The sequence below is a fragment of the Manis javanica genome, chromosome 4 (genome assembly GCF_040802235.1).
Source record: "Manis javanica isolate MJ-LG chromosome 4, MJ_LKY, whole genome shotgun sequence".
NCBI classification, from domain to species: Eukaryota; Metazoa; Chordata; class Mammalia; order Pholidota; family Manidae; genus Manis; species Manis javanica.
In genome coordinates, this window is record NC_133159.1 from 104,505,074 (window position 1) to 104,532,834 (window position 27,761).

Consider the following 27,761-nt stretch of genomic DNA (forward strand, 5'->3'; position numbering starts at 1 on the left):
AGGGCAAGCCCTAGGAAGTTGTGTTTAAAATAGTTTTTCAAATCAAATTTGTAGAATTCAAATACCTCTTTCTAAATTACCAATGGTTTCACTGCAGAGATGCTTTAACTGCACCTTCATCTCACATTGGGCTTCAGTGGAGAACAGCTCTCAGTCTCTTGCCTTTCTGTGTTTACATCTATATTCATTTCCACCCAAACCCAACATACAGGTACCTTGGCTTCACGTACCTTATCTTCCCAATTCTGAACTTAAAAGGACAGAGAACTTTTCTTTATTCTTCTTAGCCCCTGCCAGAGTACTATGCTTACATACTAAGTTTTTAATAAATACTTGTTGAATAACATGAATGAACAAGTTATGAGCAATTATAAGAAAAATGGACAAATAAAAGCTTCTTCACTCAACATTAAATCTCTTTTAAAAGGCTCCAGTAGGGTTTTCCTCCCTTTTTGACATGAATTCAAGGTTTTTAAAGTTCCTCCAGTGAAGGTTATTCTCCATGAACATAATATGGCCAGAGGAGGAAAAAATCTGGAACTTCTCCAAACAGAGACAGCAGTTCATGAAAAGAGAAGGAAGTTAGGTAGTTCACTGGACAGGGCCTAACCTAAATAAGCCCAATAAGTGGTAACATTCCAATACTACAGAAGTAGTAATTCTCTGTGTTTATTTTATGATTTAGCTTGCTTTTTGGAATCAGAAAGAAATCATGCTTATGATGTTTAAAATCCTTTAAGAATCCATTTTTTAAAATAAGAAAAATGTCTTGACTCATATTCATAACTTCTTTCTCTCTTAAGCAGTAAGATAAAAAAGAAATTGGGAAATCACCTTCTCTAATAATTTCTAGTTCTTCTCTATAATATTGGACTGTACAAAACTAAATGTGTAATAAGGGACATCTGGCTTATTCAAATCCACTCCCAAATGAGAAATGTGGCCACAGATTAGAAATGCAGAATATTTGTAACCAGATTCTTTTTGATTCTAGTAAAAGTCAGGAAGGAGGATCCTAAGTCTCCTAGACAGAGCTCTCTCTCCATCTGTTCAGATATATAAATGACCTTCATCACATGAGAAGCCTTCTATGCATTCAGAGTAGGGCCATTCAGAGTAGACTTGGACTTGTGGCCACCAAGGATTACATATACTAGTTGAGACAAATTCCCCATTTCTGTACACATACACATACATAATCACCGACAGACTTCTGGGCCTTGTTTAATCACTTGCCTCAAGAAATACAGAGACAGGCCTCCTGCTGAGAAGCCCCAGTGAAAAATAGCTTTCAACTGGAATTCCTCCCTTTCCCGAAGGAGTCAGTCAGGCCAGCTGGAAACTCACCACTGCCAAAATCTGTCCCCAAAAGACATGGACACCAAATGGAAATGTCCAGGCCACAATAGTGGTGGAGAAGGAGGCAGGTGTTGCAGAAGGAAAGAGAGGGAGCAGCAGAAAAATGTGCCGGAAGAAGCTCTCTCTAAACACAGAGAAGCCCCTGTTAGGACTGGCCTGATGGGGCATCTGGAAGAGGACAGTCTCCTATTTTGTTCCAAATGGACCTAATAGGGGAATAAAAGTGAGAGAAATCTTACCTGTGGCACACTGGCATTCATAGCCATTTGGGTGATCAATACACTTCGCCCCATTGAGACATGGAGTACTGGAACAGTCATCAATATCAATCTGGCAAACTGGCCCAGTAAAACCTTCAAAGGGCACAGTGATGACACAAGTCAAAGGATTATCCTATGTCTTTCTTTACTATGAGAATGATATCCAACAAGTGTTGGGCTGTTACTGGCACAGTTTATACCAATGGGTCAGCAAATGTAAAATGATTCCCCCCACCAGGCAACAGGGACAACTGGGTGAAGCTCAGAGCATCAGAGGCAACTAACTGTGGTATGTCTACACCCCTGTTTCTTCCCAGCACAGATTTCACTTCCAGTTAAAGGACTGAATGATTATAGGTGGAGCCCTCAAACAAGCAAGGGTAGCTTCAGAGTAATTGGTACCTTCTCTCTGAAGAAACAGTAAGAGACTACAGGCTATGGCAGAAATTCTGGCATTGTCTTCAACAGTAGCATTTGGGAAGCAAAACGAGAAACAGGGTGTTCTTTGGAAAAATGAATTTGTGTTGTCTGTTTCTAGACCCATGGGTAAAATGTCTAAAAATAATAATCTCACAGAGGAGCTTCAAGAATATGACCCATGGGAAAAAATAAAACTCTGAATAGCCTATAACTAAGGCTTCTATGAGGTATGAACTTTCTGAAATACACACATAGACAAAAGGTCATGGGCCATTCAGAGTAGACTTGGACTTCTGGCCACAAAGGATCACATATACTAGTTGAGACAAATACCCCATTTCTGTACACACACACTCCTATCCCGAAGTGCTCAGTTTAATGACTTCCTCATGTACATCCCACACACATTCTCTCCCTCCTCCCTTCCCTGTGGTCAGTTAGCTTTGTGCTTTTAAATAAAACAGGCAGGTGGTGGGCACTTACCAGGCGGACACAGACACTGGAAGCGATTGACTTTATCCACGCACTGCCCATTGTTCACACATGGGTTGCTCTGACATTCATTTATCTCCAATTCACAATGCACACCTTTGAAACCTGAACAAGACAGATCACACAAGTGGTTCAGAAAGACATAAAGAAAGGCATTCTAGCCAAGAAAGCACAATTTGCAAAGATGACTACCATCCTCTATGAGCATGACCATTTCTGCAGAGGGCCAAGGGGACTCTGCCATAGTGGGAGAGAGTCACTGTAAGTATCAGTGGGCAGAGGGACACTGTGAGATACCCATGTCCCTGTGAAAAGGTGAAAGAAGCTACCTCTAAAGACACTGGTAAGACCTAGTATACCAGCAAAGACTGTCCCACATTCTTTGATTGTCCAACCTTCACTTTCAGGACAGTGCCAGCCCCCTAGGGTTCCTGAAACTGAGTCGGGATGCTCTCATCATGCAAGTCAAGGTCAGGAGGGCCTCTCCAGGCAAGAGTGGCCTACATCCTCAGTCAGGCAAAACAGCCAGTGTCAGCGGTCACTGTAAACTGCACTTAGCTGTGCTCTCTGAGGAGTCAAGAAATGGTCTTTCAGAAGTGCTCCAGAATACAACAAAGCATGTGTACATCCCTATGGATAAATGGCAAATTCCTGTACAATTATGAGTAAAATTAATTCTTACAAATGGAATGGCATGGTATTTGTAACAGATCAGGGCATCAGGAAAGCTAGCTATTTAATGGCAAAGATTCTTATGGAAAATCCTTCATGAAATTAAGGAATACTTGCAGAAAAACAATCACTTCTGAATTTTTCTCTCACGTGTAACTGATGTTGACATTCAGGCTTGTTTGATCTGGTCCCCCTAGCTCTAGGAATCCTAGCACTGCTGATCCTAAGGATCCCCTTGTCTGGGAATCCTGTCGTCATCGTGGAATAAGTGCTGACAGAGCCCACGGAATTGCCACACTACACGGAGTGCTCCACCTAAGGGAAATGCAGGGCAGTGCCTCCTGTCCTGAGCCCACACGCTTATGGGCCATGTACCTGGCATGCACAGACACGTGAAGCCTCCGATCTTATCCAGACAGGTGGCATCATTCTGGCATGGGTCTGAATGGCACTCGTTGATGTCCATCTCACAGCGAGGCCCCGCATAGCCCCTCAGACACTCGCAGTGGAAGGCGCCGTCTGTGTTCACACATTTTCCTGCATGCTCACAAGGGTTGCTATTGGCTGGAAGAAACAAGCATCTGTTCCTCAGATCAAAGCACTTGATGGAGTTTCCACAAATGTGGCCTACAGAAGCACAGAAGCGGGTTGCCTGCTACAGCCTTAGGGTCTGGCCTTCCATAACTTGGTTCTCAACTTCCTACTTTATTCCTTAAAACAAACAACTAGGGCAATCTCACCCCTGTGCATATCTGCTGTGCTTTTGTTCAAACTGTCACTGAGATAGGGATTCATATTGAGAATCAAGTACAGACCTTCCACACATCTCAGTTCTGAAAACAGAATACAGGGTAACTCTGGAAGGTCAGTTGTAAACAGTGGGCATGGAGAAGGAGAGATCTGAGGTTTAGAGCAACACACTCCTGGAGCAAAATATGCTTCAGTTTAATGCTGGCTGAGCTCGGCAGACCCCGCGAGGAACAGGAAAGGCTCCACGTACTCACCCATGGCGCACTCATCCACATCTTCTGTGCAGTCAGCCCCTTTGTAGCCTTGCGGGCAGGTGCAAATGTACTGCCCGTTCAGAGGGTTGGTGTCACACAGTGCCCCCTTGTGGCATGGATTGCTGATGCATGCGTCATCCAGGTGACATAAGAGACCTGTCACAGGGAGGGGCAGGAACAAAGAGAAATTGTTGCTTACCTGGGGGAGTTCTGTCTTTCACAGAGGAGAGAAAATCTTATGATTGGCTCACCAAAATCCAATATGGAGATTTAGAGGAAACTTCCCCTTCTCCTGAGCCTACCTTAAGGACAAGCTGCAGGACACCCTGGTGCTCCAACCCTGAGCCCTCAAACTGGACATCTTTTAAGGTAGATTTACCTACATGTCTAAACTGAGATGGTTAGATAATGGGGACAGGAAAAATGTGGATATATCCTTCTGATAATGCTGACAAATTTTGCTAATAAAAATAGAGGATGCCCACTTACTACACTGATGGACAGTGACTGCAATAGGGAGTTGGAGGGGGGGCAGGGAACTCGATAATATGGGTGAATGTAGTAACCACATTGTTTTTCATGTGAAACCTTCATAAGAGTGTTTATCAATAATACCTTAATTTAAAAAACCTGTATAAAAAAAAGCAAAAAACAAACAAAAAATAGAGGATGCCCAGTTCAGTTTGAATTTCAGACAAACAACAAATAATGTTTTAATATATGCCCCAAATTTGCCTGCATCCTGTATTTTATTTAGCAACCTACTTTCCCAAAATCATACTACCTGATATTCATGGGGCCACTAGCATTTCACTAGTCTCAGAAGAATATTATCAGCCTTTACTAGGGCAGCCTTTTAATAATGTCAGCATTCCTTACTCAAATGCCCCCAGGACTCTGAAGATATTACTAGGCCCATGTTCTGCAGAGTTCACATGGGAACTGGATTTTCCAGTCTGCAATTAGCTTAAGAACAGGTGACTAAGGCTTCTACAAGCTGGAAATGGGGTTTTGGAAAGGTATGACTATGAGAACATTTCAAAACTGTTGGGCACAAAGTTCTCTCAGTTAAGCTGTCTTCTTCTATCACATTCCTCCCTTCATTTTTCTACTCCTAAAACTAGGAGCTGTTAAAGTGAGAGGCTAGATAGAGCAATGTCAACTTGGCCATCTGTTAAAGTCCTCCCTGAGAGGAATATTACCACAGGCATTGAGAGTTAGAATATATTGAAATGCTTCATCCCTGCCAATGACTCCTGAGTAAAAGGATTATTTCTTCTTAAAACGAAGGCCCTAAATCCATTTAAGAGTAATTTTTTCATAACTTCTGGGAAACTAATCTTAATTTCTGAGGTGCTTTTCAGCCTATGATCTTAAAGGCAATAGTTACCAACTTTCATTTTAGGAGATGAAAAACTGTAGTACAAGGAGTTGAGAGGAGAGCCAATGGTCCTAAGAAGATTAACTTAGTGGCACTTTGGCCAGCAATTACATCTCCAGAAGAGTAATCTTAAGTGACATGTTCCTATAGATGGTAACTAAGCGGACACAATTATTGGCATGAAAAAGAAGAAGGCAGAAATCCTGAATGCTCATCAACCCCTTCCCTGATCTCCAGGCTGTCCTCTTGCTGGTCTTACCTGCCTTTCCTTCTGGGCACATGCAAGAGAAGGAGGCCACACGGTCAATGCAGGTGGAGCCCGGAGTGCAGGAGGCAAAGGCGCAGTCATCTATGTTCTCGCTGCAGTCGTCTCCACTCCAGCCGTTAACACAGACGCAGCCATAGCCCCCATTACGGTTGGTGCAGGTGCCCCCATTCTGACAGGCATTGGGCTGCAGCAGGCACTCGTCCACATCCTCTGTGCAGAACTGCCCTTTGGGGGGAAAAGTTTGGGGCTTTGATTAGGGTTCTTAAGTCTCAGAAGATGTATCTCATACCAGCCCCCACACATTCTTCATCCTCATGTGACCTGCCTAAAATTGAGGCAAGCAGAGCTCATAGCAGACCAGAGCCTAACATGAATTTCAAGGCCACCTTGGGCCATCTTAGTGATATTTATTCCAGACAAATAATTTAAAGAAGAATGGAAGTTGCTATCCCTAGGAGTTCTGACAACATGCAAATTTAAGCCAACCAATAAGGAGAAGATAAGTTTTGTGGGATCCTTAACTCAGTTAAATCTCTGGGACAACAAACATGTAAGTGAAAAAAGCAAGGGGAGAAGAGTGTAAGAGGTAATTAAGGAAAAGAATAATAAGGACCATGAAATAAAGTGTTAGGGCAATTGTTCTATGCCTGGACTATATCAACATCAGTATCCTGGTTATGATACTGTACAAGAGCTCTGAAAGATGGTGTTAATGACTGAGGGAGCCTTAGTAAAGGGCATAGAGTATCTCTCTATATTGATTCATATAATTGTGCATGAAACTACAATTATCTCAAAATAAAAAGTTTTTAAGTTAAAAAATAAAAGTAAGGGCAAGCAAGAGTAGAGAGAAGAGATGATGGACAATGAGAAGTCTTGGTAAACTACAGATGTGACACGAGGTCAAGATGAGGAGATTGAAGCAAACTGTGCTCAGTCTGTGGCAGCCTCGCCTCAGGGATGTGGATTTGAGGGATAAGATGCAGAAAGAGGACCCAGGGTAACAGAGGATGGAAAAACAATCAGTTTGCTCTGCCTGAAAGAGAGCAACTCAGGACAATAAATATGAGACCACATGTGAATATGCATCAGGTCACTACAATAGCAAAGGATGGGGGGCTACAGCAAAGGCTCTCAGGGCCCATGACAGGGAACAAGAGTATGTCTTCAACTTACAAGGAAGGATTTGTGACTAACAAGCACTTTAGTGCCAGGCCACCTGAGTTGTAAAACAAGTTGATGAATCAGTCTTACTGAAGGTCTTTAATGCAAGTTTAGAGAGCCAGCAAAGGGAACTAATAATACTCAGATCATCTGAATTCTCTAAAACACAAGTGGCTGAAACTCAACAAACCTCCTTAATCCTTTCTTTGTAAAGAACTCAATGAATAACTGAAAAAGGCATTCTGATGAAGAGGCCCTGTAATGAAAAAGCACATGACAGTTATACTCAGAAAATGCCAAGGCTCTCCCTAGTCCCTAGAAAACCTAACAATAATTCAACTAATTTTCAAGTAATTTTAGAAAGCCTGCAATGTGCCCAGCTGTGTACCCATCATAGCCAGCAGAAGCTAGTTATATGGGATCTTGCCTGCCTGCCTGTTCCTTACTTCTATCCAACCTATATATCCATTATCGCAGAAACTATATCACTTCACTTACTTAATTGCAAATTCATCTCCATCTCTTGGGCGTAAGCAATCTCAGTTCAGGAATGTTTTTGTATTCCCAGCTAAAATTCCACTGCCTAGATGGCGGGATGTGTGTGTGGTCATCTCTGTAACTCCGTGTCAGCACCCATCCTCTGTCACCTCTCCTCACCCCACTTCATCCATGTAATTCTTGAAGAGCCCATCTTGTCTTTACATCATTATGCCCTTCTAGTCATAGCTGACTGATTCAGGATGGGCAGATGATACAAGCTATACCACTGTGTCTCTTTTTCAAATTTTGGACTAGAAACCTTTGACACATGGACTGAAAGGAGGAAATGGCCCATCTCCAGATAATGTGATAAGGGTGAATCAGGAGTGCACAAAAGAGAAAAAAGGAATTCCGGTGTCATTCAAGTTATTGGTTCCAGCTGTTCCCAAAGCCTGCCTACTCCTAAGCCCAGTCAGGCGGACAGCCATTCTGAGAACTGTCCTTTCCAATAGGTTTCCATAATTTCATATGGGATTTGACAATTGCAACCTATAATATTAACTAAGACAGAGTGAGTGAGGGAGGGAGGGATTACATGGGCAATTATTTCCCCCAGGGTAGAAGATGCCCTTTATCACAGAAAGCTTTGCTCCCTTACTGTGTTGGCGAGATAAAGACAGATATATAATTAGGATACAGTGAGATTTAGAAGTGAAAAAATGAAGAAGTAGGTGAAGAATTGCTCTAGCCTGGAAATTACTGAGTCTTGTCTCTTATGCTAGCTCAAATATCTTTGCTACCCTCAAACTAACCTGACTTGCTTCATGTGAGAAATTTAGATACTGTTTTTCATTTTGATTGGCTCTGTGATAATTCTGAGTATAAGACGCTGTGTGTTTAACAATATCTCACATGTATTTCTTATTAATTATAACACCCAGACACTTAAATATTATAGCAAGACTGACTGGGTAAATAAAGCAAGGCTTGGAAATCTGGTACTCCTGGGAAAGGAAACCAAGAGTCATTGCCTACTATGAACCAGCATTAGACTTGACCTGTCACAAAACTGATGTCACTTCAGTTGAGAACACAGGCTCAGAGAAGTCAAACCACTTGCCCAGAGTGGGGCAGGGAGTGCAGAGGAGCTGGAATTTGAACTACAGCTGCCTGACTCTAAAATTCTTAAAGACTTGAGGTGTGTCTCTGGCCATATGAAGACCATCTCTGTGGATCTCAGCTTCCCATGTGCACAGGTGCACAGAGCATGGGGATATGGAGAGGATGAAGAGGGTGAAGATTATAATCATGACTCACATGATGGGATTACTGGGAAAACTTATAACTCCGAATTGCTATCCAAAAACAGATATATTTTGGGGGACAGTTCAAAATCATGTCTTTTTTAGTAAGATTGATTTTTGAAGGTTTGAGCCGTTCACTGAACACCTTAGGACTGCATACCTGTTAGACACTGTTAGAAAAAAAAAACCTAGAGAGACAAGAGAGAGCCCAATAAGTAATTTTCTATGGAATGGGTCATTTATCTCTAAGGATCAAGCACATTTCTCCAGAACAACAATCCTTCTCAGGCTCATTTCTGCCAGAATTACTATATCCTCATTCCAACTCTATAAACTATATTATAAATTCATAATGAGGAAAATAGTAACCTGGGTGGTCCCTACAATTGCTTGTTCCAAAATTCCCAGCAGAATGTCTGCTAAGACACTGCATTTCCTTCATGTCACCACCCTCTTGGCAAAGGAGGAAAACAATGGAGAAGCCAAAAAAAAAAGTAAAAAGGCAGGCTCAGAAAGGCGAAGTAACCTTCCCAAGCTCACGACCTAGGACGTGAGAGCACTGTCATTCAAACCTGATCAGTTTGGCTCTAAATCCACTGCAGCACAGTAAGTCTCCAGCCTGGGCTTGGTCAACAAAATCTGCAGACTAAGTCCAGGACTAAGACCCTAGCGTCAGGGTGTCAAACACACTGACAGGCACAGAAGCACAAGACAATTAAAGAACACCCTTGCTGGGAATGAATACAGGAAGAAGGACATTCAGTACTGAAACGGGAAAGAATCTTGGTGATCATCCAGAGGGGCTGGGAGCATTGCTGAGGGCCTTTGGCTTTTCCCACTGTTTCACACAGGACGGCGTCGCCTGCACAGGATGGAGAAGCTCACTGAGGACGGGGGGCTCAGGTCTGGAAGACATGAACACGACTGGAGGGCATTCTATGGCTGGGGCCTCAAAGGAGAGAAGGCTGGTGACCATCTGAGGTTTTCAATTTGTTTGAAGGACTCATTCAATGGGAATTCTGGCCGTGATATAACAAGCAAAGGGGAGATGTTACAGGCTCACTGGTGGAGGGAAAAATGATCAAAATTGCATCTGAAGATTAGTGTGCTGGCAGAATACAGGAGAGACTAAACACAAAGTACCTTCTGTTGGCAGGGAGAGAAGGAAGGAGCACTAAGTTATGAGCTACCCAGTGTATAAAAGCCTCCGGTGAAAAGGGAGAGCTGTGTTGTTTGCCTGCCCTACCCAGCTGTTAATCTCCCATCCCGACGGGTCTCTGCATGTATCATCACCTGTGTCAACACATGACCTTTGCTAGTGAACTCCCAAAACACATTGCACAAAGCTCAGTTAGGAACGTTTTTAAGGGCATCCATTATCCCTCTTAAAATTTCCACCTGCCAGATATTGCAGGCAGCTCCTACTTAACACCAGGAAGAAGGCAGTGGGCTATTAGGCCCTTCCCACCACCTACCAGCAGAAGAGAAGTGAAATAACTTGTATGTAGAACTACCTTCTCTACTGCCATCATGAGCCTGAACTAAGGCAGTTATGAAATGTCACACAACCAAATTCTTGGCTGATATCATAACACTTAGAGCCACCGAGCTACTGATCATTTTCTGGCTGATCATGTTTGCCTCTTAAGTAGGTCTCAAATCCGTATCTTCCCTTCATGTATTTTACTCCAGCCACACTGGCTTCCTGTTGCTTCTTAACATTAAGTTGTTTCCCACTGCAGAGTCTCAAAATATCCTGTTCTCTACACCTCAAATAGTCTTCCCCCTCCTGTTTATGTGGCTAGCTACTTCTCATCCTTTGAGTAGTCACACAACTTAAGTAGATCCCTACATCTCCCCAGTTTCCTCCACCATTGCATCTACTCCATTCAATCAATGTTGCCATGTATCAAAGCAGTGATTTCATATTTATTCACTCTATAATCTCTGCCCCTGTTACACTATAAGCTCTATGAGGGCAGGGACTGTGTCTGCAATCACCTCAGTTTACATGTCAGGCACTGTACTTGGTTATCAGTGGTGAAACTGGCCTTACACCTTAGATCTCACCAATATGCTCATTTTACAGATGAGGAAACTAGGACCAGAGAGATACAGTGACCTGTCCACATTTACACAGCTAACTGAAAGACTAAAATTGGCAAATTTAAAAATGGAAGTTGATAGGCACTACAAATGACATTGGGGGTGTGAGATCACAGGAGATCAAGTTAGTCTTCAAACTGGGGAAGGGACAGGGAAGGGTTGAGAAACACAGGGGCAGAGCAAGACGCCTCACTGGCACTCTGACAGAAGGTACCCTCCCCGCCATCAGGAAGACAAGCATCTGTGTGGGTTTGTAGCCATGGTCACTTTCATGTTGGTCTCTTCTTACTGCCCCATCCTCTGATCTTAATACCAAAGGGTGGAGGATTAAGCGTATGGGCACAGCCTGTGACGGAGATATACCAGGTGAACCCCCGGGGGCCGCCCTGAAACGGAACCACTGGCGCAGCTCTAGCTCCCCGCTCTGGACCACTAAGCAGGCATCACCTCGTGAGCGGCCGCACACTGGATTCAAGCAGCCCGTCATGGCTCCGTCAGGGGCCAGAGGCAAACCGTCCCCCTGACTTGGCGTTATGAGTCACTGGGAAGTGGGAGGAGGGAGGGAAAAAGCAAAGCAATGCTCTCGGAGCCTTAGCCCTTTGGGGAGAAACCCTCCGCCGGCCCACTCACCTCTCTGTGAAGTGTGTGGAAGAACTTTTATCACATTAATGGCCCTGCTACGTGTCAACTCTCATTGCAGCAGCACTCACGAGCTTGGCTGGCCCTTGTCCTGACCCTGCTACCTCCTCTTCCACAGTAAATCCGGGGCATTCAGTCTCCAATGTGTTCTTCCCACAGGCAGTCACCCCAGCTCCTAAGCTGCCGAGTTCCATCTTTCTGTATCATAGCAGGGCATTCTTACAACCTCCGTCCTACAAAACCTTCTCCCCGACACACAGATTTCCCATTCTGCTGCTGAAGGGAAAGAGCAGAGGACAAGTGGACTATCGTCCCCTGCTGGGACTAACGCTGATTTGAACACTGTCTGTAAACACTGGAATCTACAGGGTCTCCCTATAGAGGGACTGTGTGTGCGCACTAATGCACAAGCTCGCTGGGTGCAGGCCAAGCCTGGGGGCATGCAAGGGGCTAAGGGGATAGCGCAAGGGGAGGGGATACACATGCACACAAAGGCGAGAAACTCAGGGCCCAGTCCCACTGACCCGAGAAGCCATCTTTCCAGGACTCCTGAAAAGCCTGGTTTCCCTGCATCCGATCAACGTGTTTCTAAAGCAGCAGTCAGAGTGGTCTTAGCATGGAAGGTGGATTGTGCCGTTTGCCTGTTCACAACGCTCTGATAGTTTCCATCACACCTAGAATAAAATTCTAAATCCTATTCACACCGTCTGCCTACCTCTCCAACCTTTCCCCCCTTGAAACACCACTAGCTCTAGCCGCCCAGGCTTTTTATTGTTTCTCAACATGATCATAATCTTTCCCTCTGTGGGGTCTTTGCACATGATGTTCCCTGTGTCTGGACCACTCTTATGCTCTCCTTTGCCCTAAATAATTTGTCCTCATGGTCCACAGCTGAAATGTCACTTTCTCAGGGAGCCAATACCTGCCCACTCCAAACTCCAGTAGTTCCGCTTGTTCATATGCCATCCATCCTCCCCGGTTTTCTTGCTAGGCATTCATTACAGCTCAGTATTTTACAGGTGGGCATGTGGTTTATGTCTGTCCTCCTCACTAGATGGTAAGTTCCATTGAGAAATGTGTGGTAACCGTTCACTTCATTGGTGACACCCTAGCATTTTGCATTGTCCAGTTGATAATATTTCTTTGGTATTAAAAAATATTTGTTAAACAAATGTTCATCTGCTCCTGTCTTCTCTCGCTGAAGTCATTCTAATCCCAAAATAATAGTCATCTTTCAAAGTAATCTACCTCACACCTTCAGGGTTTCTCTATTGTTCCATACTCAAAGTTTCTATCATCCCTTATCTACATCCACCAGTCAAGATACAGACTTCTCATTCCACCCCCTCCTGAGCTGCTGAACTCCATATCATCTTTACTACAGCAAATTTATCTTGCCTTTTGACCCTAATTCTTCAACTATGTCTCAAGGGTAACTTTACATTATAGTGGATAATAGCCTTCTTCTTCAATTAAAACCTAAGATTTTCCTAAAGATGTCATTCCAGTCAGCCCTCTTCTAATTGCCTTCATCTGGATGATGGGTAAAGAATCAATTTTTTTCTTTTTTCCCTAATGCTGCTACTGACTCCAAACAGTAAAAATATACTTATTAAGCTATTTCTGGGTACCACACACTGCAGTAAGTGCTTATATTGATTATCAAATGTAATCCTTGATACAATTAGCCCAGTGTTACAAATGTAATAGAGACATGGTCCACAAGAAGGAAAGATACTAAAGTACCTCAGGGAGGAAGGAGAAGAGACCCTGGCAGAACCCAGTGACAGTTCTGAGGTTGGAGGGATGAAGGTGGGCCAAGAACAATGGAAAATTTAGTGCTCTGATTCATTCATTCCTTAATTTATTCAACAAATATGTATATACTATGTGCCACACCCTGACCTATATACACTAAGATTAAAATGGTAAACAAAACAGTTATGGTTTCTATCCTGCAGAACTTACAGACAAAAAAGGGTTTCTACAACCACACAAACAATTATGACTGAGAGTGTTAAGTGCTCTAATAGATACATGTTGCCTCATGAGCACATAGGAGAACAGGGAACTATGTTCTGCAGGTCCCGTTAGGAATGGTATGCTTCATTGGCAGGCCACAATTATGACCTAATGACAGCCCATTTCAAGGCCGTGTATTTTTTTTTTTGACAATTCATTTTCTTACAAACAACCCCTTTAGACCAAGTAAGCTGCATTTACAACAAGGATTTGCCATCCAAATATTAATAGTAATGAACACATTTGTCTTGGTACTTCTACTCTAACTACAACTTCCCATGTCCTTCCTCACTCATTTTCCACAACAATTTCACCTAACTTACCTCCCACTAAAACTCTTGAGACTGGGCCCCTCCTCACTAAGCCAGTTTATTAAGCAACCGCCTTCTAACTGCCTTAACTCTTAGTCTAGCTATGGTTCCATGGTGTCGACTGCATGAAGTTTCTGTCCCCAAGAGCTACTGCCCTTCATATCTCTCTCTCTCTCTCTCTCTCTGTCTCTCCCGACCCCCCCCTTCTTTTTCTGTACAGAATTTTGAATAAGTGAGCTATACACTTTCCTCCCTTCTTCCCTCCTCAACATCCACTTTTCTCTTTAGCCCCTTGCAATTGGCTCTTTCTCTCCTTTATATTGAAACTACATTTCAGAAGATTTCTAATGACCTCAAAATTCTGTGACCCTTTTGCAATTATCATTCTTATTTGAGTGTTTCTGGTTTTCACTCATTTAATAACCATCATTTACTAAAACTGGACCCAGGGTTGCCAAAATAAGTAAGACCAGTTCCCAATCCTCCAGAGACTGAAAGTTTGTTAGGCTAAGACCAGAAAACTGTTACAGGTGCTACAACAGAGGCATGTAGAGTTGAGTCAGTCTTAAAATGCACACCCTGGCTCAGGGATGCTGTGATGGCAGAGCTTCCTCCCAACTCTCACATACCCCCTTCTGTCCTTCCTTCTTTAGGCCCCTTTCCCCATTCATTTTCTTAGGTGTGGACACTTCTCACAATTCACAATTCCACAGGTCCAAACCCTCTGCTGGTCTCACTCCACCCACTTTCCCTTACGGACCTGATACACACCCGAGGCAACCAAATACAAGATGCAGAAATCTGCGTCTCTGCCCTCTTCCTCTATTCCAATCTCCTGGCTCTTACTACTAAATGTTTTCCACGTGAAACCCACCTCAAACTCAGCATCACCTCTACCTCATCTCCCTGCCTCTGTCACCAGTCCCCACATTGTCCCACTATGCAGATTCAAAACAAGTGAGCTCTCCTCAGTAACCCCCTCACCCATCCGAGTACTGAGATGGTCCCCAGTTCCTATTTATGCTTCTTTCTAACTCACATTCTTTCATACTTTCTACCTCCTATTGTGGTTTTGTGTAGATGTCCTTATTTCCTCGTAGTGAATTTGGCCATTCTTTAAAGAGAGGAGTTAATGTGCCTCTTATGGTGCCCAGTGCAGTATGCTGGATAGAACAGTTAGTCAGTCAATAAGTATCTGCAGCTTCAGTGCTGCCATACAGACATTCTACAGGGAGCCTGAGAGTCATGTTGCAAAACCGGTTCTTGGCTGGTATGTAGCCAAAGCCAGACACCGAGTCATGGACCACAAGGGCAGAGAAGACCCCTCAGTCTCACCTCCTGCATTTTGTGTGGGGCTATACTAACCTCAAATCCCTGTTCCAACCAACACGACCACTCATCAGCTCTGAGGCCTCTGGGATGAGGCGCTCCAGGTTAGCACTCTGGCAGTCTGCCCTACTGATAGCAGACTGCAGCTGGGGTGAGGAAGCCAAATTCTAGAAAACAGGCTTATTATTAAGCCCTCACAATCAAGTTGACAGCAGAGAAACTGAAATGGGAAATTCATTTTCCCATTCCTTGTGCAGAATACAAATGAGAAAACATTTGCAGTTCCAGAAATAATTAGTTCCTACTTTTAGTCAAAAAGCTCCATTCTTATAGTATATAAAAAAAAACCCAGAAAAGTGGTTGTGAGAAAAGCCTCATGCTAGAGAACCACTTGCCACCAACTAGAGGCTAGACTGAAATAGGGGCATTCAGCTCAGAATCCAACTACCACCATGAAGAGCTCCGCTCCCAGACACAGGTGCTCATGCCCCACCTCTGGCCGGGTGCACATCCTGATTCACGCCAACGTTCACACTGAAAGTGAGACAACCGACAGCAAAGGGAATCAACCAACTCTTTAGGCTCATCATGTCATAAAGGAGAGCTGATGGAGAATGTGGTTAGTTTTATGTGACCCGTGTTCACCTAAGTTCCATTGTTCGCTGCTGCTTAGTGTCCCAGTGCACTGTTCCAAGCCCAAGCTGAAATTCCATTTCTGGGTTAACAAAAAGCACAGGAAAATAAATCACGCCTGCCCTAGAACTGAACCCAAACCAAAAGCTGCCAGAGAGGAATTTGTGAGTTGATTTTAAAGTCAACTTTAATTCTGAAGGAAATGAACCTTTAAAAAAAAAATCAAATAACAGTGTATGTAGTATACAGACAAAACATTAGTCTATACTGCTTTAATTTGGGGCCTTTGAAAGCATTTTCTTTCTCAAATGGGTACTGCCAGAGCAAAACTTTTCCCAGAAGATGTCTTGAAGCCAAATACTGCAAAAATAAATATTTTGTGCTCAGGGGCCATCAAAATCTTAGGTGTACCTCCATTTTCTAAAGGAACATCCAACTTCTCAGATGTATCTCTATAACAAAATTCCTATAAAAATGTAAACCATTTGCCCAACACCCAATACTAATTTCTTTCTTCCATCCGGGTTTAGTTTATACAGAAGAGTGGTTGGTAGCTTTTGAAAGTGCAAATTAACACTATTCTAGACAGTCATGTCAGGTGAAAAAGCACTGTGTTGGGCTAGAACACAGTTGTGTCCACAACTGATGTGGAAACCACACCAGAAGAAGCCCAACATGCTTTCTTATAGTGAGGCCAACATAAGTCCATCCCTCTACCACCCAGGATCAGAGGTGATGTCCCTACATAGTAGCAGCAATGGTAAGACCTACAGAACATCTTTGTATCTAAAGTACTGTTGTCCAATAGAAATATTATGAGACACACAGATTTATTTTAAGTTTTTCTGGTAGCACTTAAGAAAAAGAAACTAGTGAAATCAATTTTAATATTCCACTTTATTTAAATCAGTGTATCCAAAACACTATCATTTCAGCATCTAATATTTAAACATTATTGGTGAGACATTTTACTTTTTTTCATACTAAGTCTTCAACAACAGGTATATTACAGTTGTGACACATCTCTATTGGACTTGTCACATTTCAAATGCTCAATAGCAAGATTTGGCTAATGGCTACCATATCAAACAGCATGGATCTAGAATGTTTAACATGAGAATTATTTCCTTAATAAATGAAAAGCTCAAAAAACTTTTCATTGCATCATTTTTCTCCCAGTACCCCAGTAAAGTAACTAAGAGTTATTAGTTCCAGGGATAGCAAATAGAGCCTTCTGAAGAAAAGGAAGCTGACTCTTGTATCCCAAATCACACCAGGAGTAGGCTTGGAAAAAATTTCTGGTCATCCTGAAATCTAGAACATGCTGCAAAAGACCAAGCCTTCTATGTATGTGCACCCAACAAACAGAGTACCTATCAGTCTCCTCTCATTAAAAATGTGGCAAATTCCCAATTCTCCATTTATTTCAAATCGATACCTAGTTTTTTCAGCTATATAATCCCATCCATCCTTTTTCAGATAGTTGATAACTTCATTTCCTCTCCTAGTATCCTACTCCAAGCCTTCCTTTCCTGTATTGTCAATAGCCAGACCAACTCTACTCTACACCTGGGAATTCTAAAGGGAATTCTGCAATAAGGTTCCTAAGTATAGTGAAAAAACCACCAAACTATATATAAAACATTCACTTAACATTAACTTCTAATCTCAAAATAACCAGGTAAAATTTTTAAAAGGAAAAACACAGAGAATAAATCACCATATCCTAGAATAATAAAAACTATAGATTGAACTTTCAATCTATTTCAGTCCTTAAAAAATAAAGACCACACATAATTTATATAGAAAGAAGACTATAGATTTGAACATACTAGAGTTCAACAAGCCTACATTCAAACCCTAAACCAACCACTATGTGTCTAGAGTAAATTGCTTAATCCTTCTGAATATCCATCATCTGTAAAAAGTATATTTAATAAACTCTATCTCTAATATAGTTACAAAGATTACACAAAATAAAACACTGAACAGTTATCATAGTATATGGGTGTTAATAAACATTAGTTAATGCCCACCCACCCAGCCCATTTATTACTTTGTGTAAAGCAGAAAATACTCACCTGAATTTATAGCTCTAACATCAAGAGAAATCAAAACCCTATGTCCCCAAATTTTCTTTCTAATCTTCTCAGAATGAGGAGGGGGCTGGGATGGTGAATAGCTCAGCTATATACTACTGAGAACAAAAGTCTATAAAGAACTCTAGTGACTGGTGTCCTCAACAGTTCAACCACCTCATAACTCAGTACTTCCCTCACCCCAAGCACATAGTACTGCCAAGATTAATGTGGTGCCGTCATCATGGAGGCATGTGTGGGGTCGTAAGGGAGCCCAGGGGAGAACACTTAGTTCAGTCTGAAGAGGTCATGGAAAGTTTCCTGAAGGAGGCAGCCACTTGATCTAAGCCAGGCAGGAAAAACTGTTAAGGTCAGTAGGGACAGGGGTGGAGAAGGGAAATACAGAGAAAAGGAATGGTGTGTATGAAGACATTGGGTGTGGTAGGTTGAGAAGAACTGGAAGCAGTTCTAACTGATGGATTATGAAGTGCTGTTAAATACATGCGAAGCCTGGAGAAGCAGATAAGGCTGAGGCCAGGAGGGACTTCATACAGTGGAGGAAGGACCATGGCCTTTATCCTGTTGGTGATGGAGATAGCAAAAAATGAGACCGTCATTGGAAATCAAAGAATTGGCATGAGTAAAAAACAAGAAGGAGCTCTTTGGTGGGAAGCTAAGACCTGAGTCACTTAACATAACAGCAGATAGAAAGAAAAAAACATTGCCATGTTGCACTTAATCCATTATTTCTGCCATTGTTTTTAGAAAATACAGAAACACACGGAAAAAGAAACATCTTACAAGGACTTTCATAGAAAAGAGGTATTTATTAAACATTAAACAAATGATTTTGGTAAAATATCATTTCACCAGGAAAGTTTCCCCTAAGATTGGGCCTTGCCTTCCTAATTAACATCCAAGAAACCAAGTGTGGCATCAAAGAAAAATCAGCAATGAAATGACAATACGGTTTAATCTGCATGATACCAGGATCTTTAGTACCTTGGAGTCACTGTCCCACAGGGCAAGGGAGAGATTAGAAGGGGTCAGGCTCCTAACAAGTTTCTCATCCTACTCAATACCACTGTGAGGATCATAAAAATTTAAATCTTTCCAGTTATTGTTTGTCACAAAAATAACTTCACAGTAATTTTTTTACATTTTCTGAAAAAAAAAACGGTCTCAGAAAAATCTACTAGAAAAATGGCAAAAACGAAAGAGAAGAGAGAATATGACAGAAAGAGCAGAGGACTGGGACTGAAGTCTTAGGATCAAGACAGCAAGAAGAAATTCTAGAGGAAGTCCAATTCTAGGGAAAGCTGGCGGGAAAGTATTTAAAAGGACAGCTTGGGGATTAAAAGAAGAAATGTGTGCCCTTCTAAGGCACCATGTTACTGAAGTTTTCAAACCTTTCCATCTTTTTCTATTCATAGTCTACAGCTCTAAAGAGTAGTCTAAATAATCAGCTGTTACAGATAAGGGAAAACAATTCGAGGGCTCTAAAGAACAGTCCAACATCAAGGCTTCTTCGCTGGGCACAATCCCTCACTGATACCATAGGTCCTTCCTTAAAACATTAACTTATGTTTGGGTTTCCACATTAACTCTATCAATTTCTCTCAGAAAGGTTCAATTCTTTATCATTTAATCAGTTCTTAATTGTCTTCACTTTCAGTTAGATAAATAGATATAAACAGAAACTGGAACCAAATATCTGCATAAAAATCACTTAACTTTCAAAAAGAAGTAGAAACTTTATCTGCCTGAGATAACATCAGAAACTTCTCAGAGGTTGTAAAATTAAGCAAAACTACTCTTCTAATGTCAGGGGCCAAAAATACCTACCATTGTCCTACATGCAAAAAGGGATATAGAAAAGGAAAGCAGAAATGTAGATGGAAGACATGAAAATAATGTCATCAAGAACACCTGCCACCCTTTTGTGTGATCACAGGACCTGACAATGAGATAAGCTTCTGTCTGTGAACAAGCTCTGAACTCCTACAGTCTATATAACTTTTCTTTTCTTTTTTTTTTTTGAGTTGGAAGAAGGATGAGTATTTTAATAGCCTTTTCACAAAATTTTGAATATCATTAGATACTACACCAAAACTTGGCAAGTTGTAATTTTTCTTTTTTTCTCTCCAACTTTACCGATATACTTGACATATAACACTGTGTATGGTTAAGGCATACAGTGTGATGATCTGATATATATAAAACTGTGAAATGGTTAAGATTAACATATCCATTACCTCAAACGGTAACCATTTTTTTTGTGTATGGTGAGAACACCTATATTTTCACATTTAAGTATGTTTTTTTCCTCTCAAATATTTATTAAGCATCTACTATGTTCCAGGTCCTGTGCTGCTTTTCCCAGATAATAACTTCAGAGTCTGTCAATAATGCTTCTCTCTCCTATCACCACAGCACCTAGCACAGTGCTGAATGCAGAGCAGCTGCCCAAGAAATGCCTGTGGTATGATTTGTTGTTATGTGAACACAGAGGAGAGCCAACAAAGTTAGCACTGTGCCCAATGATGTAGCACAGAGACCCCTGTAAAAGCTGCCCACTTCAGTAACAGCCTCGTGCTCCTTCTGACTGACTGATCACACTGTACATACCTGTCCACTGAGGGGGGCAACGGCAGTTGTAAGTATTGACCCCATCCACACAGACTCCTCCATTCTGACACTTGTGGTTAGGGCAGTCATCAATATTCTGCTCACAGGTGCTCCCTTCAAAACCTTAATAAAAGAACAACAGAAAATGATGAATTCTCTTCTCCACAGGACGTTGTCATCAGAACCAGATCTATTTCATTATTTCAGCTCAGGAGCCAGCAGTTCAAACCAGGACTCACCATATAAAAAAATCCCCCAATCTTCTGTCTTCTCTTGCCTCAACTACAGCTAGACAGTTAAAGTGATTCATTATTCCAATGATGACATGTCCTCACAGTTACCTCACAAGTATTTCAAAGTGTTTTCATGAAATAAAATCCCAGTGAAGATAAATGTCTACTCAGATGGCTATTCACTGGTTCTAAAAAAAAGGATATTAGATTTGCCCCAGCTCATGCTGGATTAATGGGAAGAACAGATAAAAGATTACCTAATTAAATTTAAATCCCTTAATTTTTTTCTTGGGATGATTGCTTGGGAAAACTAGGTAAGGGGGGGGGGTGCCTAAGAAAAAATACTGAATTTAAAGTCTGAAGATATGGGTCAAGTTCCAAACTCACTACCTACAAGTTATTTAACACATGGTAAGTAACAAACTCTGAATCAGCTTCTTCATCTGTAAGATGAGGCTGATTCCACCTGCCTAGCCTGCCTGTCTAGGCTGTTATAAGTACCACAGCATGAGAAATGTACAATATAAATATTAAAAGCTACCTGAAAATGGGGTGGCATTATTACTGGTTAAACTTACCAACCCTTCCAATTCTTCATCCTCCCCTCCACATTTATAGCATTGCTTCCTTCCTCTTGATTTTTCCCTTTTGTGAAAAATGGAAGGAGCCCAAGGAACTTCACCCTACCGCTCATCATGTGCCCTCTGTAATACATGTATTGGGCTTCTTCCTCCTCACTACCAAATCCCTGAGCTATTAAAATAGAAGACTACCAGCTTTAAAACAAGAGAATGTTCACTGAGCATTCTACTACTTGAAATATATATATATATAGTATGACTGTTTGGCCTCTTCAAAACATCCCTTAGGATTCTTCTCTCCCATGCAAGATATTATACTAGGCACTAGGGATAAAACAGTGAGTAAAAGAGCCAGGGTATTTCCAGCCCAGTGGGCTGACAGATATCAGTCACACCTTGCTTTTATTCACTCCTACCGCAAGCTACTGTGGTATTCTATTCTACGTCTGCTTTGTTACACTGCAACATGGCTGGTTTCTCTGAATACAGTGGCAACTCATATAATTGAGTATAAAACAAGTAGCCAAAAAAATCACCCTTCACAGGTAATCATTTCACAGAAAATGGGGATAACTGAAGCTTATGACTAAAGAGATTTGTAGTTCTCCAGATATTTGGTATTCAGTCTACTCAAGGAGATGAATCACTAAGTAAGCTTAAGAAGGACTATGAAAATTTTTGTTAGACTCAGATTTTTAAAGATTTATCATATTACTCATATATCTTCTTAATCATATAAAAGCCTTACAAATGGCTGAGTCATAAAATGTTACTTATTTAAGCCTAACCCTAATTATGAGAAACTGAGGGCAAATCTACAGATTCACTAAGCAGCAGTCCCTAAACAAGAACTATGGCCTGTGCTCACAGTTGAGTGCTTTTAATTGAAGCACTCTTTAGAAAAGTTAAAGATACAGTTTTAGAGTGTGGGAAGGAAATAGGGCTCCTGGCCCATCCTCTGGAGCAACAGTTTGGTGGTGCTCGAGACCTGGTGATGGTCATCCTCCTCCTGACTTGATCTGTCTGGTGACTAAGACTAAATACGGTTGACCAGGGTCCTCAGGGAGATAATGAGGCCCTTGTAGGCAAACTACAAGGAATTGAAAGTATGACCCTGAATTTATACCAGCCAATGCTACAACTAACTAAACTCACCAACCATAAACAAATTAAGAAAGCAGAAGCATTTCAGCATGACCACAACATATAAGAAATAAAATGTCTTATCTTTATGACTGACTGACTATTTTGAGGTTGTACTTCCCTGTCAATAGGTAGGTAGATAAGAAGGCAGGTTTGTCATGGAATAGCTGAGTGACCATGGGCAAGATACTTAAACTTTCATTTCTTTCTGGGGGAATTAACAGGATCTACCTCAAAGGGTTGTCATAAAGATTAAATGATTGCATGTCTATATTAAAAACACTTAAGTCAATAAATGTTTTTGGAACAATTGACTATCTACATGCAAAAGGATAAAATTGGACCCTTTCCTCACACCACACACAAATATCAACTCAAAATGTAGGTTAAAATTATAAGACTCTTAGAAGAAAACACAGGAGTATATCTCTGTGACTTGGGCTAGGCAAAGCCTTCTTAAATATGACTGAAAGCAAAAACAACAAGAAAAGAAATAGATAATTTGAACTTCATCAAAATTAAAAACATTTGGACTTCAAAGAATACCATCAAGAAAGTGAAAAGACAGTCCACAGACAGGGAGAAAATATTTGCAAATAATATATCTAATAAGAACTTGTATCTAGGATATATAAAGAACTCTATGACAATGGTGAAAATACAATATATAAACAATAATAAAAAGACAAAAAACCCAATTATATGAGATAGCACTTCACACTCAATAGGATAGCAATAATCAAAAAGATAGATAATAACAAGTGTTGGTGAGGATGTGGAGAAATCCTCATTAACAGCCGGTTGGAATGTAAAATAGTGCACCTACTTTGGAATATAGTCTGGCAGCTCCTGAAAAGGTTAATCACCCAGCAATTCCTCTCCTAAGTATAACCCTAAGAGAAATGAAAATGGATGTCCAAACATAGCAGCATTATTCATAATAGCCAAAAAAAGTGGAAGCAGCCCAAATGTTCATTAACTGATGAACAGATAAATAAAATGTGGTAAATCCATACAATAGAATATTACTCAGCCGTGAAAAGAATGAAGTTCTGATAGCTCCTACAACATGGATAAACTTTGAGAACATTAAGTGAAAGCAGCCAATCACAAATGGCCACATATGATTTGTCCACTGATATGAAATGTACAGCACAGGCAAATCTAAAGAGATAAAAAGTAGATTAGTAGTTGCCTAGTGCTTGGAAGGAGTCTGGAGGAGAAGTGGGATGACTACTAATGGATACAGGGTTTCTTCTGGAGTGATAAAAATGTTCTAAAACTGATTATGGTGATAGTTACACATATCTGTGAATATACTAAAAACCACTGAATTGTATCTATTTTTTTAATTAATTAATTAATTTCTTCTTATTTTGGTATCATTAATCTACAATTACATGAGGAACATTATGTTTACTAGACTTCCCCATCACCAAGTTCTCCCCACATACCCCATTGCACTCACTGTGCATCAGCATAGTAAGATGCTGTAGAATCACTACTTGTCCTCTCCATGCTGTACAGCCTTCCCCGTGCCCCCATACACATTATGCATGCTAATCGTAATGCTCCTTTTCTTTCTGCCCCCCTTATCCCTCCCTTCCCACCCATCCTCCTCAGTCCCTTTCCCTTTGGTAACTGTTAGTCCATTCTTGGGTTCTGTGAGTCTGCTGCTGTTTTGTTCCTTCAGTTTTTTCTTTGTTCTTATACTCCACAGATGAGTGAAATCATTTGATACTTGTCTTTCTCCACCTGGCTTATTTCACTGAGCATAATACCCTCTAGCTCAATCCATGTTGTGGCAAATGGTAGGATTTGTTTTCTTCTTATGGCTTAATAGTATTCCATTGTGTATATGTACCACATCTTCTTTATCCATTCATCTACTGATGGACACTAAGGTTGCTTCCAATTCTTGGTTATTGTAAATAGTGCTGCGATAAACATAGGGGTGCATCTGTCTTTTTCAAACTGGGCTCCTGAATTCTTAGGGTAAATTCCTAGGAGTGAAATTCCTGGGTCAAATGGTATTTCTATTTTGAGTTTTTTGAGGAATCTCCATACTGCTTTCCACAATGGTTAAACTAATTTACATTACCACCAGCAGTGTAGGAGGGTTCCCCTTTCTCCACATCCTCACCAACATTTGTTGTTGTTTGTCTTTTGGATGGTGGTGATCCTTACTGGTGTGAGGTGATATCTCATTGTGGTTTTAATTTGCATTTCTCTGATGACTAGTGATGTGGAGCATCTTTTCACATGTCTGTTGGCCATCTGAATTTCTTCTTTGGAGAACTGTCTGTTCAGTTCCTCTGCCCATTTTTTGATTGGATATTTGCTTTTTGTTTGTTGAGGTACATGAGCTCTTTATATATTTTGGATGTCAACCCTTTATCAGATCTGTCATTTATAAATATATTCTCCTATATTGTAGGATGCCTTTTTGTTCCATTGGTGGTGTCCTTTGCTGTACAGAAGCTTTTCAGTTTAATGTAGTCCCAGTTTCTCATTTTTGCTTTTGTTACCCTTGCCCAGGAAGATATGTTCATGAAGAAGTCGCTCATGTTTCTATCCAAGAGATTTTTGCCTATGTTTTTTCTAAGAGTTTTATGGTTTCATGACTTACATTCAAGTCTTTATCCATTTCAAATTTACTTTTGTGTATGGGGTTAGACAATGATCCAGTTTCATTCTCTTACATGTAGCTGTCCAGTTTTGTCAACACCAGCTGTTGAAGAGGCTGTCATTTCCCCACTGTATGTACATGGCTCCTTTATTATATATTAATTGACCATATATGTTTGGGTTAACACCTGGACTGTCTATTCTGTTCCACTGGTCTGTGGCTCTGTTCTTGTGCCAGTACCAAATTGTCTTGATTACTGTGGCTTTGTAGTAGAGCTTGAAGTTGGGAAGCAAGGTGCCCCCCCACTTTATTCTTCCTTCTCAGGATTGCTTTGGCTATTCGGGGTCTTTTGTGGTTCCATATGAATTTTAAAACTATTTGTTCCAGTTTGTTGAAGAATGCTGTTGGTATTTTGACAGGGATTGCATTGAATCTGTAGATTGCTTTAGGCAGGATGGCCATTTTGACAATATTAATTCTTCCTAGGCAAGAGCATGGAATGAGTTTCCATTTGTTAGTGTCCTCTTTAATTTCTCTTAAGAGTATCTTGTAGTTTTCAGGGTATAGGTCTTTCACTTTCTTGATTAGGTTTATTCCTAGGTATTTTATTCTTTTTGATGCAATTGTGAATGGAATTGTTTTCCTGATTTCTCTGTTTGTTCATCATTAGTGTATAGGAAAGCAACAGATTTCTGTGTATTAATTTTGTATCCTGCAACTTTGCTGAATTCAGATATTAGTTCTAGTAGTTTTGGAATGGAGTCTTTAGGGTTTTTTATGTACAATATCATGTCATCTGCAAATAGTGACAGTTTGACTTCTTCTTTACCAATCTGGATGCCTTGTATTTCTTTGTTTTGTCTGATTGCCGTGGCTAGGACCTCCAATACTATGTTGAATAACAGTGGGGAGAGTGGGCATCCCTGTCTTGTTTCCGATCTTAGAGGAAAAGCTTTCAGTTTGTCCCTGTTAAGTATGATGTTGGCTGTGGTTTTGTCGTATATGGCCTTTATTATGTTGAGGTACTTGCCCTGTATACTCATTTTGTTGAGTTTTTATCATGAATGGATGTTGAATTTTGTCGAATGCTTTTTCAGCCTCTATGGTAATGATCATGTGGTTTTTGTCCTTCTTTTTGTTGATGTGGTGGATGATGTTGATGGAATTTTTGACGTTGCACCATCCTTGCATCCCTGAGATGAGTCCCACTTGGTCATGGTGTATGATCCTCTTGATGTATTTTTGAATTTGGTTTGCTAATATTTTGTTGAGTATTTTTGCATCTAGTTCATCAGGGATATTGGTCTGTAATTTTCTTTTTGGTGGGATCTTTTCCTGGTTTTGGTATTAGAGTGAAGCTGGCTTCATAGAATGAGTTTGGGAGCATTCCCTTCTCTTCTATTTTTTGGAAAACTTTAAGGAGAATGGGCATTATATCTTCTCTATATGTCTAATAAAATTCAGTGGTGAATCCATCTGGCCCAGGGGTTTTGTTCTTGGGTAGTTTTTTGATTACCAATTCAATTTCTTTGCTGGTAACTGGTCTGTCTAGATTTTCTGTTTCTACCTTGGTTAGTCTTGGAAGGTTGTATTTTTCTAGGAAGTTGTCCATTTCTTCTAGGTTTTCCACCTTGTTAACATATAGATTTTCATAGTATTGTCTAATAATATTTTGTATTTCTGTGGGGTCCATCATGATTGCTTCCTTTCTCGTTTCTGTTTCTGTTGATGTGTGTAGATTCTCTTTTTCTCTTAATAAGTCTGGCTAGGGGCCTATCTGTTTTGTTTATTTTTTCAGAGAACCAGTTCTTGATTTCATTGATTTTCTTCTATTGTTTTATTATTCTCAATTTTATTTATTTCTTCTCTGATTTTTATTATGAATTGTATATTTTAAAAGAGCGAATTATATGGTATGCAAATTATATCTCATAAAGCTGTTATATAAGGGGCAAAAGCACTTAAAACACTGGCTAATGCATAATAAGTATTCTACACATATTAGCTAATACTGTTATATATCAATGAGATCAAAGCATCCCTTAGAGATTATCTGGTCAAATCCTTTCATGTTACAGATGAAGAAGTTTAGGGCTACATGCTGACTTATCCAAGTTTACATGCTTACGGCTAGTAGGTAAGTGTCAGTATACTGAACCAGAAGCTTTAGCAGATTTCAATCATCATGCTCTCTGGGACTCCAGAGATCCCTTTCAATACTCTGAAAAACTGACCTTAGGTCAAAAGTTCTCATGTCTGAGAAAACTCAAGCCAAATCAGTTCTCTTCCAAAGTTAAGACAGGATTTATGCTTTAAAAATAGAGATACAGAACTCTTTCTGGAAATAGCTAGCAAATTCTTGTAAGAAAGTCTACCCAAGGGGGGAGAGGGTAAGTTTTATATGAATAACTTGCAGTGTGATCACTTCTTAAAAATGTATTTTAAGGTTTTAAGGGAAAGGGAAACAGACAAGTTTCCAGACCTGTGGATGGGGTGGGTGTAGCTGATTTGCAGGGAGGCTCACATGGCCATTCTAAAAGAAGTCTACTGCTTAAAGCCAATTCATGTCCTTAAAAGGCCAAAAGGAGAGAAATTAAACTTAGAAGGAACATTTCAAGACTGTGC

At 40.8% G+C, this 27,761-nt stretch overlaps 1 protein-coding gene across 1 annotated transcript in view; it reads right to left on the minus strand.

Annotated features, from left to right (window-relative positions):
• The window catches only part of NOTCH2 (notch receptor 2), a 161,723-nt gene that overhangs the window by 47,157 nt on the left and 86,805 nt on the right, over positions 1 to 27,761 (minus strand). Inside the window, exons 5-10 of the mRNA XM_017650050.3 lie at positions 20,551 to 20,673; positions 5,848 to 6,081; positions 4,208 to 4,363; positions 3,579 to 3,767; positions 2,523 to 2,636; positions 1,599 to 1,712 (exon numbers count right to left, since the gene is read on the minus strand). Coding sequence (XP_017505539.3) covers positions 1,599 to 1,712; positions 2,523 to 2,636; positions 3,579 to 3,767; positions 4,208 to 4,363; positions 5,848 to 6,081; positions 20,551 to 20,673 — 930 coding nt within the window. The remainder of the gene's footprint in view (positions 1 to 1,598; positions 1,713 to 2,522; positions 2,637 to 3,578; positions 3,768 to 4,207; positions 4,364 to 5,847; positions 6,082 to 20,550; positions 20,674 to 27,761) is intronic.